Raw genomic sequence first — 12,949 nt, forward strand, 5'->3', positions numbered from 1 at the left:
TTTTTTTAAGTTTCTTAAAAATTCAATTTTTATTAAAAAGGACAATTTTTACACTACAAAATTAAAATTAGTTTTCCAGGTCCTCAACATTTGTTTAGCGTCAATATGCTGTTAAACCACAGTTACACCGTATCGCTTTGGGTATAACTTGTAGTGGGGATTTTAACAGTGACTTACAGCCAGAAAAGCCAAAGTTTTTGTCAGTTTCAATGATTTACAAAGTTGTACTGATTGCCGGCTCTGTGGAGGTGGCACAGAGTAGTCAATTTCAGAGCTATTATTGGCAGACCATAACTTCAGGATTTCAGCATGCACCTGCGCATGTGGCAAATTTCTAAATTACAATCAGTTTCAAACGTAGAATGATGGCAAACACTGCCAGTTCTCTGTCATACCGGTTGCAATTCCAAGCAATTCTAACTACCCTAAATGTACCTCAGATTCTAGTGCCATATCGATTAACGCCAGCACTAGAGTGTTTACGTAATCTGTCAAGGAAAGTTGCAGGAATAGGAGTGAACAAGTAAAACAACTGTTACATATCTCATTCCAACTTTGATTCTAACTAATGCCTAAGTATAACCTATGAGGTCATATTCATAGGTTTTAAGGAAGTATGATCTTACAATTATTGCTCGGCCATTTAAGAATTAAATCAGGAAGCAGTTTTTCACACACTGGGTAGTGGGAATTTGGTACTCTCTTCCCCAAAAGGCTGTGGATTCTGGGCCAATTGAAAATCAAAACTGAGATTGATAGATTTTTGTTAGGTAAAAACAACAAATGATCAGGATCAAATGTAGCAAATGGAATTGAGGTACGGATCAGCCATGATCAAATTGAATCCCAATATGTTAATCAAGGGGCTATTGTGGGGGCGGGGAAACTTAAAACAATTACTATCAGTAGAGAAAAAGTACGAGGCAAACTAATGGATCTAAAGGTGGACAAGTCCCTTGGACCTGATGGCCCACATCCTAGGGACTTGAAAGAGGTGGAAGCAGAGATAGTGGATGCATTGGTTGTAATCTTCCAAAATCCAGCGGACTGGAAAACCGCAAATGAAACGCCCCTATTTAAGAAAGGAGGAAACTATAGACCAGTTAGCCTAACATCTGTCATTGGGAAAATAAGAACATAAGAAATAGGAACAGGAGTAGGCCATACGGCCCCTCGAGCCTGCTCCGCCATTCAATAAGATCATGGCCGATCTGATCATGGAATCAACTCCACTTCCCCACCCGCTCCCCATAACCCCTTATCTCCTTATCGTTTAAGAAACTGTCTATTTCTGTCTTAAATTTTGTCCCAACGTCCACAGCTCTCTGCGGCAGCGAATTCCACAGGTTTACAACCCTCAGAGAAGAAATTTCTCCTCATCTCTGTTTTAAATGGTTGGCCCCTTATTCTAAGATCATGTCCTCTAGTTCTAGTCTACCCTATCAGTGGAAACATCCTCTCTGCGTCCACCTCGTCAAGCCCCCTCATAATCGTTTACGTTTCGATAAGATCACCTCTCATTCTTCTGAATTCCAATGAGTAGAGGCCCAACCTACTCAACCTTTTCTCATAAGTCAACCCCCTTATCCCCAGAATCAACCTAGTGAACCTTCTCTGAACTGCCTCTGTAAAGTCCTTACTCTACAGTATGAAACCACACGAGGCACATTCTGGGGACAAGGTCACTCTGTGGCCTTAACTCTTTATTCACAGGACTCCAAAAGCGATGACCCTGCGTGGGACCTCCCTTTTTATACCTGTGTGATCTGGGAGTACAAATATCAAAATCAGTAAAAGTAACGATACAGATTAATAAGGCCATTTTTTAAAAAAACGAACCAAATACTAGGTTTTTTTTCTTGATAGATGGAATTGAAAAGGAGAGAAGGTATGCTAAACGTATTTTGGTTAGACCACACTTGGAGAACGGTGTCTAATTCTTATTGTTTTATTACAAGAAGGATATAGAAGCACTGGAAAAGTGCATAAAAGATTTACAAGGCTGATGTCAGAAATGTGAGGTCATGCCTATCGGGAAAGGATGAGAAGGCTGCGTCTCTTTTCTCTTGAAAAGAGAAGGCTGAGGAGAGACCTAATAGAGGTCTTTAAAATTATGAAAGATTTTGATAGAGTAGACACAGAGAGAGTGTTTCCACTCCACTTCCCCACCCGCTCCCCATAATCCCTTATCCCCTTATCGTTTAAGAAACTGTCTATTTCTGTCTTAAATTTTGTCCCAACGTCCACAGCTCTCTGCGGCAGCGAATTCCACAGATTTACAACAAAAGAACAAAACTAGCGACCATCAATATAAAATAGTCACCAATAAATCCAATAGGGAATTCAGAAGAAAATCTTTACCCAGAGAATGGTGAGAATGTGGAACTTGCTACCACAGGGTATGGTTGAGATGAATAATATAGATGCATTTAAGAGGAGGCTAGATAAGCATATGAAGGAGAAGGGAATAGAAGGTTATGCTGATAGAAGGATGGGAGGAGTTAGAAGTGGAAGCACAAGTGGAACATAAATGTCGGCATGGACAGGTTGGGCAAAATGGCCTGTTACTGTGCTGTATGTTCAATGTAATTCTATCTATGCAATTCTGTGTGTTTAGTAGCAATAGTATGATCTTCTGTTAGGATAATTTGACATATTAATTTAACACTTCTGTGTTGGCATACCAGGAGGTGTACCAGGAGGCGTTCCAGGGGCTGTGCCTGGAGGCTTTCCAGGGGGCCTTCAAGGTAATTTGATTTCTCATTAACATTGTAGATTAGTTGAGATAAGTTAAATGCAAAGGGAAAATTTTATTATTGTCAGTTCTACAATCCAGTCTGTTAACGTTCTTTGACACTTTAATGATAATCTTTCACTTTAGATCAATGCTGCATTTATAGTGCAAATGCAGCCTGAATCCACGGTCATATCCTGGTTTGGCCTGACACAAGATCAAATTGAAGTGAGATTCACATGATAAATGAGCAAGCAGCACCCACTCTTGCATTTCACCACATGCACTAGGCTGACATTGTGCATCATGGAAATGTCATCTTCTGATGGTTCACAAGGATACAAAATATCCCAATTGATGAAGAGCAGGGAATTGTCCTCCCTCAGCCGGCATGACTAAATAAATTAATTAATTGGTTATTCATCTGTTTGTTTGTGGGATCCTGCTCTTATAGAATCATAGAAATTTACAGCACAGAAGGAAGCCATTTCGGCACATCGTGTCCGCGCCAGACAACAATGAGCTATCCAGCCTAATCGCACTTTTCAGCTCTTGGTCCGTAGCCTTGTAGGCTACGACACTTCACAAGTGTGCATACAAGTACTTTTTAAATGAGGTGAGGGTTTCTGCCTCTACCACCCTTTCAGGCAGTGAGTTCCAGAACCCTACTACCCTCTGGGTGAAAAGAAATTCCCCTCAAATTCCCTCTAAACCTCTTACCAATTACTTTAAATCTATGCCCCCTGGTTGTTGATCCTTCATTCTATCTAGGCCCCTCATAATTTTATACACCTCAATAAGGTCTCTCCTCAGCCTCCTCTGTTCAAAAGAAAACAAACCCAGTCAATCCAATCTTTCCTTATAGATGAAATTCTCCAGTCCAGGCAACATCCTCGTAATTCTCCTCTGTGCCCTCTCTAGTGCAATCACAACTTTCCTGTAATGTGGTGACTGGAACTGCACGCAATACTCTAGCTGTGGCCTAACTAGTGTTTTATACAGTTCAAGCATAACCTCCCTGCTCTTGCATTCTATGCCTCATGTAACAAAGACAAATATTCCATATGCCTTCTTAACTACTTTATCTACCTAGCCTGCTACCTTCAGGGATCATCTAGACATGCACTCCAAGTCCCTTTGTTCCTCTACACTTCGCAGTGTCCTACCATTTAATGTGTATTCCTTTGCCTTGTTAGCCCTCCCGAAATGCATTACTTCACACTTCTCCGGATTGAATTCCATTTGCCACTGTTCTGCCCACCTGATCAATTCATTGATATCTTCCTGCAGTCTACAGCTTTCTTCTTCATTATCAACCACACAGCCAATTTTTGTATCATCTGCAAACTTTTTAATCATACATCCCACATTCAAGGCTAAATTATTGCTATATACCACAAAAGGTAGGGAATTAGTACTGAGCCTTGCGGAACCCCACTGGAAACAGCCTTCCAACCACAAAAACACCCATTAACCATCACCCTTTGCTTCCTGCCTGTGAGCCAATTTTGGATCTAACCTTCCATGTGTTTTTACTTTAGTGATCAGTCTGCCATGTGGGACCTTATCAAAAGCCTTGCTAAAACCAATATACTCTATGTCAAATGCATTACCCTCATCAACCTTCCTAGTTACCTCCTCAAAAAATTCAATCAAGTTAATCAACGTTCCCTTAACAAATCCATGCTGAATGTCCTTGATTAGAAATATAGAAACATAGAAAATAGGTGCAGGAGTAGGCCATTCAGCCCTTCTAGCCTGCACCGCCATTCAATGAGTTCATGGCTGAACATGCAACTTCAGTACCCCCTTCCTGCTTTCTCGCCATACCCCTTGATCCCCCTAGTAGTAAGGACTACATCTAACTCCTTTTTGAATATATTTAGTGAATTGACCTCAACTACTTTCTGTGGTAGAGAATTCCACAGGTTCACCACTCTCTGGGTGAAGAAGTTTCTCCTCATCTCGGTCCTAAATGGCTTACCCCTTGTCCTGAGACTGTGACCCCTGGTTCTGGACTTCCCCAACATTGGGAACATTCTTCCTGCATCTAACCTGTCTAAACCCGTCAGAATTTTAAACGTTTCTATGAGGTCCCCTCTTAATCTTCTGAACTCCAGTGAATACAAGCCCAGTTGATCCAGTCTTTCTTGATAGATCAGTTCCACCATCCCTGGAATCAGTCTGGTGAATCTTCGCTGCACTCCCTCAATAGCAAGAATGTCCTTCCTCAAGTTAGGAGACTAAAACTGTACACAATACTCCAGGTGTGGCCTCACCAAGGCCCTGTACAACTGTAGCAACACCTCCCTGCCCCTGTACTCAAATCCCCTCGCTATGAAGGCCAACATGCCATTTGCTTTCTTAACCGCCTGCTGTACCTGCATGCCAACCTTCAATGACTGATGTACCATGACACCCAGGTCTCTTTGCACCTCCCCTTTTCCTAATCTGTCACCATTCAGATAATAGTCTGTCTCTCTGTTTTTACCACCAAAGTAGATAACCTCACATTTATCCACATTATACTTCATCTGCCATGCATTTTCCCACTCACCTAACCTATCCAAGTCACTCTGCAGCCTCATAGCATCCTCCTCGCAGCTCACACTGCCACCCAACTTAGTGTCATCCGCAAATTTGGAGATACTACATTTAATCCCCTCGTCTAAATCATTAATGTACAATGTAAACAGCTGGGGCCCCAGCACAGAACCTTGCGGTATCCCACTAGTCACTGCCTGCCATTCTGAAAAGTACCCATTTACTCCTACTCTTTGCTTCCTGTCTGACAACCAGTTCTCAATCCACGTCAGCACACTACCCCCAATCCCATGTGCTTTAACTTTGCACATTAATCTCTTGTGTGGGACCTTGTCGAAAGCCTTCTGAAAGTCCAAATATACCACATCAACTGGTTCTCCCTTGTCCACTTTACTGGAAACATCCTCAAAAAAATTCCAGAAGATTTGTCAAGCATGATTTCCCTTTCACAAATCCATGCTGACTTGGACCTATCATGTCACCTCTTTCCAAATGCGCTGCTATGACATCCTTAATAATTGATTCCATCATTTTACCCACTACTGAGGTCAGGCTGACCGGTCTATAATTCTCTGTTTTCTCTCTCCCTCCTTTTTTTAAAAAGTGGGGTTACATTGGCTACCCTCCACTCAATAGGAACTGATCCAGAGTCAATGTAATGTTGGAAAATGACTGTCAATGCATCCGCTATTTCCAAGGCCACCTCCTTAAGTACTCTGGGATGCAGTCCATCAGGCCCTGGGGATTTATCGGCCTTCAATCCCATCAATTTCCCCAACACAATTTCCCGACTAATAAAGATTTCCCTCAGTTCCTCCTCCTTAATAGACCCTCTGACCCCTTTTATATCCGGAAGGTTGTTTGTGTCCTCCTTAGTGAATACCGAACCAAAGTACTTGTTCAATTGGTCTGCCATTTCTTTGTTCCCCGTTATGACTTCCCCTGATTCTGACTGCAGGGGACCTATGTTTGTCTTTACTAACCTTTTTCTCTTTACATATCTATAGAAACTTTTGCAATCCGCCTTAATGTTCCCTGCAAGCTTCTTCTCGTACTCCATTTTCCCTGCCCTAATCAAACCCTTTGTTCTCCTCTGCTGAGTTCTAAATTTCTCCCAGTCCCCGGGTTCGCTGCTTTTTCTGGCCAATTTGTATGCCATTTCCTTGGCTTTAATATTATCCCTGATTTCCCTTGATAGCCACGGTTGAGCCACCTTCCCTTTTTTATTTTTACGCCAGACAGGAATGTACAATTGTTGTGGTTCATCCATGCGGTCTCTAAATGTCTGCCATTGCCCATCCACAGTCAACCCCCTAAGTATCATTTGCCAATCTATCCTAGCCAATTCACGCCTCATATCTTCAAAGTTACCCTTCTTTAAGTTCTGGACCATGGTCTCTGAATTAACTCTTTCATTCTCCATCCCATTGCAGAATTCCACCATATTATGGTCACTCTTCCCCAAGGGGCCTCGCACAATGAGATTGCTAATTAATCCTCTCTCATTCTACAACACCCAGTCTAAGATGGCCTCCCCCCTAGTTGGTTCCTCGACATATTGGTCTAGAAAACCATCCCTTATGCACTCCAGGAAATCCTCCTCCACCGTATTGCTTCCAGTTTGGCTAGCCCAATCTATGTGCATATTAAAGTCACCCATTATAACTGCTGCACCTTTATTGCATGCACCCCTAATTTCCTGTTTGATGCCCTCCCCAACATCACTATACTGTTTGGAGGTCTGTACACAACTCCCACTAACGTTTTTTGCCCTTTGGTGTTCTGCAGCTCTACCCATATAGATTCAACATCATCCAAGCTAATGTCTTTCCTAACTATTGCATTAATCTCCTCTTTAACCAGCAATGCTACCCCACCTCCTTTTCCTTTTATTCTATCCTTCCTGAATGTTGAATACCCTTGGATGTTGAGTTCCCAGCCTTGATCATCCTGGAGCCACGTTTCCGTAATCCCAATCACATCATATTTGTTAACATCTATTTGCACAGTTAATTCATCCACCTTATTGCGGATACTCCTTGAATTAAGACACAAAGCCTTCAGGCTTGTTTTTTTAACACCCTTTGTCCTTTTAGAATTTTGCTGTACAGTGGCCCTTTTTGTTCTTTGCCTTGGGTTTCTCTGCCCTCCACTTTTCCTCATCTCCTTTCTGTCTTTTGCTTTTGCCTCCTTTTTGTTTCCCTCTGTCTCCCTGCAGTGGTTCCCATCCCCCTGCCATATTAGTTTAACTCCTCCCCAACAGCACTAGCAAACACTCCCCCTAGGACATTGGTTCCGGTCCTGCCCATGTGCAGACCGTCTGGTTTGTACTGGTCCCACCTCCCCCAGAACCGGTTCCAATGCCCCAGGAATTTGAATCCCTCTCTGCTGCACCACTGCTCAAGCCACGTATTCATCTGAGCTATCCTGCGATTCCTACTCTGACTAGCACGTGGCACTGGTAGCAATCCCGAGATTACTACTTTTGAGGTCCTACTTTTTAATTTAGCTCCTAGCTCCTTAAATTCGTTTCGTAGGACCTCATCCCTTTTTTTTACCTATATCGTTGGTACCAATGTGCACCACGACAACTGGCTGTTCTCCCTCCCTTTTTAGAATGTCCTGCACCCACTCCGAGACATCCTTGACCCTTGCACCAGGGAGGCAGCATACCATCCTGGAGTCTCGGTTGCAGCCGCAGAAACGCCTATCTATTCCCCTCACCATTGAATCCCCTATCACTATCGCTCTCCCACTCTTTTTCCTGCCCTCCTGTGCAACAGATCCAGCCACGGTGCCATGAACTTGGCTGCTGTTGCCCTCCCCTGATGAGTCATCCCCCCCCAACAGCACTCAAAGCAGTGTATCTGTTTTGCAGGGGGATGACCACAGGGGACCCCTGCACTACCTTCCTTGCACTGCTCTTCCTGCTGGTCTTCCATTCCCTATCTGGCTGTGGACCCTTCTCCTGCAGTAAGACCAACTCGCTACACATGCTACTCACATCATTCTCAGCATCGTGGATACTCCAGAGTGAATCCACCCTCAGCTCCAATTCTGCAACGCGGACCGTCAGGAGCTGGAGGCGGATACACTTCCCGCACATGTAGTCGTCAGAGACACCGGATGTGTACCTGAGTTCCCACATGGTACAGGAGGAGCATAACACCCGACCGAGCTCTCCTGCCATGACTTAACCCTTAGATATACTTAAATTGGCAACAACAATGTTAAAAGTTACTGACTAATATAAAAAAGAAAAAGAAAAGCTACTCACCAATCACTTACCCCCTAGGCTGTGACGTCACCTTTCTGTTTCTTTCTACTTCTTTTTTGCCTTCTCCCTGTAGCTGTACAAGCTCCGTCTCAGCGACCACGAACTCCCGCTGCCTCTTAATCCGTGTCTTTCTAAATGAAGATTTATCTTGTCCCTCAGAATTTTCTCTAATAATTTACCCAATACCATAGTTAGGCTGACTGGCCTGTAATTACTTGGTCAATGCCTTTCTCCATTTTTAAACAAAGGTACAATATTAGCAGTTCTCCAGTCTGCTGGCACCGCACCTGTAGCCAGAAAGGATTGGAAAATGATAGTTAGAACCTCTGCTATTTCCTATTTTTCTTCTCTTAACAGCCTGGGATACATTTCATCTGGGCTTGGGGATTTATCCACGTTCAAAGCTGCTAAACCACTTAATACTTCCCCGCTCACTGGTTATTTCATCTAATATTTCACACTTCCTCCCTGATTGCAGTGTCTGCATCGCCCTTCTCTTCTGTGAAAATAGACGAAAGTAATCATTAAGAACCCTGCCCACATCTTCTGCTTCCACACACAGATTACCTTTATGGTCCCTAATAGGGCCTACTCTTTCTTTAGTTATCTTCTTGCTCTTAATTTATAAAACATTTTTGTGTTTTCCTTAATTTTACTTGCCAAATGTTTTTCATGATTTCTCTTTGATTTCCCAATTTGCTTTTTAATTTCACCCCTGCACTTCCTATACTCCTCTAGGCTTTCTGCAGTATTGAGCCCTCTGTATCTGTCATAAGCCATTCTTTTTTTCTTTATCCTACCCAGTATGTCCTTTGACATCCAGGAGGCTCTAGATTTGTTCGTCACACCCTTTTTCTTTAAGGGAACATACTTGCTCTGAACGCTCATTACCTCCTCCTTGAATGCCTCCCATTGCTCTGACACTGATTTACCTTCAAGTAGCTGTTTCCAGTCCACTTTGGCTAAATCACACCTCGGCTTGGTAAAATTGGCTTTCCTACAATTGAGAACTTTTATTCCTGGTCTATCTTTGTCATAGAAACATAGAAACATAGAAACATAGAAAATAGGTGCAGGAGTAGGCCATTCGGCCCTTCTAGCCTGCACCGCCATTCAATGAGTTCATGGCTGAACATTCAACTTCAGTACCCCATTCCTGCTTTCTCGCCATACCCCTTGATCCCCCTAGCAGTAAGGACCTCATCTAACTCCTTTTTGAATATATTTAGTGAATTGGCCTCAACAACTTTCTGTGGTAGAGAATTCCACAGGTTCACCACTCTCTGGGTGAAGAAGTTCCTCCGCATCTCGGTCCTAAATGGCTTACCCCTTATCCTTAGACTGTGACCCCTGGTTCTGGACTTCCCCAACATTGGGAACATTCTTCCTGCATCTAACCTGTCTAACCCCGTCAGAATTTTATATGTTTCTATGAGGTCCCCTCTCATTCTTCTGAACTCCAGTGAATACAAGCCCAGTTGATCCAGTCTTTCTTGATAGGTCAGTCCCGCCATCCCGGGAATCAGTCTGGTGAACCTTCGTTGCACTCCCTCAATAGCAAGAATGTCCTTCCTCAGGTTAGGAGACCAAAACTGTACACAATACTCCAGGTGTGGCCTCACCAATGCCCTGTACAACTGTAGCAACACCTCCCTGCCCCTGTACTCAAATCCCCTTGCTATGAAGGCCAACATGCCATTTGCTTTCTTAACCGCCTGCTGCACCTGCATGCCAACCTTCAATGACTGATGTACCATGACACCCAGGTCTCTTTGCACCTCCCCTTTTCCTAATCTGTCACCATTCAGATAATAGTCTGTCTCTCTGTTTTTACCACCAAAGTGGATAACTTCACATTTATCCACATTATACTTCATCTGCCATGCATTTGCCCACTCACCTAACCTATCCAAGTCGCTCTGCAGCCTCACAGCATCCTCCTCGCAGCTCACACTGCCACCCAACTTAGTGTCATCCGCAAACTTGGAGATACTACACTCAATCCCCTCATCTAAATCATTAACTGCCCTAAATCTAACTGAATTATGATCACTCACACCAAAATGCTCTCCCACTGATACCCCTTCCACCTGTCCAGCTTTAATCCCTAAAACTGAGTTCAAAGCCATCCCATCCCTTGTTCCTTGTTGGGCTTGCTACATACTGGCTAAAAAATTCTCCTGAATGCATTTTAAGAATTCTTCATCCTCTATCCGAGTTAATATTAAGGTAGTTGAAATCCTCGACTATTACGGCCTTATATTTTTTGCACTTCTCATAAATTTGCCTACATATATGCTCTTCTATATCCCTCTGACTGGGGGATCTGTAGTACACTCTCAGGAGTGTGATCGCCCCTTTTTTGTTCTTCAACTTAACTCATATGGCCTCATTTGATGAACCTTCTATCATCCCTCCTCACAGCTGTAATTGCTTCTTTAATCAATACTTCAACCCCCCCCTCCTTTTTTTATCTCTCTCTATCCCATCTAAAAACCCTGTAACCAGGAATGTTGAGCTGCCATACCTGCCCTTCTTTCAGCCATGTCTCAGTAATAGATATATCAAACTCCAAGGTGCTCTAGCTCATCTGCCTTATTCCCTAGACTCCTTGCATTGAAGTATATACCAAAACTCCCTTGTTGTCAATTCTCTAGCCTTTGTTTCATCTGCCTTCCAAATTCACTTTCTAATTTTCTGCTTTCTAATTCCAGCTTTGCTTCTCTCCCTTCTGAATCTACTCTCAGGTTCCCATCCCCCTTCCAAGCTAGTTTAAACCCTCCCTAACAGCACTAGCAAACTCCCACGTGAGGATATTGGTCCTGTTGAGGTGCAACCCGTCTGGCTTGTACAGGTCCCATCTCCCCCAGAAATGGTCCTAATGCCTCAAGAATCTAAAGCCCTCCCTACTGCACCATCTCGACAGCCATCTACTCTATCCTAATATTTCTGTACTTACAAGCACGTGGCACTGGGAGTAATAAAGATATTACAACCTTTCAGGTCCTGCTTTTTAATCTCTCTCCTAGCTCCCTGAAATCTGCCTGCAGGACCTCATCCCTCGTTCTACCTATGTCATTGGAGCCAATATAGAAACATAGAAAATAGGTGTAGGAGTAGGCCATTCGGCCCTTCGAGCCTGCACCACCATTCAATAAGATCATGTTTGATTATTCACCTCAGTACCCCTTTCCTGCTTTCTCTCCATACCCCTTGATCCCTTTAGCCGTAAGGGCCATACCTAACTCCCTCTTGAATATATCTAATGAACTGGCATCAACAACTCTCTGCGGTAGGAAATTCCACACGTTAATTCTCTAAGTGAAGAAGTTTCTCCTCATCTCAGTCCTAAATGGCTTACCCCTTATCCTGAGACTGTGTCCTCTGGTTCTGGACTTCCAACATCGGGAACATTCTTCCTGCATCTAACCGGTCCATTTCCGTCAGAATTTTATATGTTTCTATGAGATCCCCTCTCATCCTTCTAAACTCAAGTGAATAAAGGCTCAATCGATCCAGTCTCTCCTCATATGTCAGTCCTGCCATCTTGGGATTCAGTCTGGTGAACCTTCACTGCACTCCCTCAATAGCAAGAACGTCCTCCTTCAGATTAGAAGACTAAAACTGAACACAATATTCCAGGCGAGGCCTCACCAAGGCTCTGTACAACTGCAGTAAGATCTCCCTGCTCTTATACTCAAATCCCCTAGCTATGAAGGCCAACATATCACTTGCCTTTTTCACCACCTGCTGTACCTGCATGCCAACTTTCAATGACTGATGAACCATGACATCCAGGTCTCGTTGCACCTCCCCTTTTCCTAATCTGCCGCCATTCAGATAATAATCTGCCTTCATGTTTTTGCCTCCAAAGTCCATAACGTCACATTTATCCACATTATACTGCATCTGCCATGAATTTGCCCTCTCACCTAACCTGTCCAAGTCACCTTGCAGCCCCTTAGCGTCCTCCTCACAGCTCACACCGCCACCTAGCTTAGTGTCATCTGCAAACTTGGAGATATTACACTCAATTCCTTCATCTAAATCATTGATGTATATTGTAAATAGCTGGGGTCCCAGCACTGAGCCTTGCAGCACCCCATTAGTCACTGCCTGCCATTCTGAAAAGGACCGGTTTATCCTGACTCTCTGCTTCCTGTCTGCCAACCAGTTCTCTATCCACTTCAGTACATTACCCCCAATACCATGTGCTTTAATTTTGCACACCAATCTCTTGTGTGGAACCTTGTCAAAAGCCTTTTGAAAGTCCAAATACACCACATCCACTGGTTCTCCCTTGTCCACTCTACTAGTTACATCCTCAAAATTCCAGAAGATTTGTTAAGCATGATTTCCCTTTCATAAATCCATGCTGACTTGGACTGATCCTG

General features: G+C 43.5%; 1 protein-coding gene across 4 annotated transcripts in view; it reads left to right on the top strand.

The window, feature by feature from the left end:
* LOC139226469 (elastin-like) overlaps positions 1 to 12,949 on the top strand; it is a 435,956-nt gene that overhangs the window by 246,361 nt on the left and 176,646 nt on the right. For all 4 annotated transcript variants that reach the window (XM_070857261.1, XM_070857262.1, XM_070857263.1 and 1 more), the window contains exon 29: positions 2,688 to 2,747. In XM_070857261.1, coding sequence (XP_070713362.1) covers positions 2,688 to 2,747 — 60 coding nt within the window. The remainder of the gene's footprint in view (positions 1 to 2,687; positions 2,748 to 12,949) is intronic.

The sequence above is a fragment of the Pristiophorus japonicus genome, chromosome 16 (genome assembly GCF_044704955.1).
Source record: "Pristiophorus japonicus isolate sPriJap1 chromosome 16, sPriJap1.hap1, whole genome shotgun sequence".
Taxonomy (NCBI): Eukaryota; Metazoa; Chordata; class Chondrichthyes; family Pristiophoridae; genus Pristiophorus; species Pristiophorus japonicus.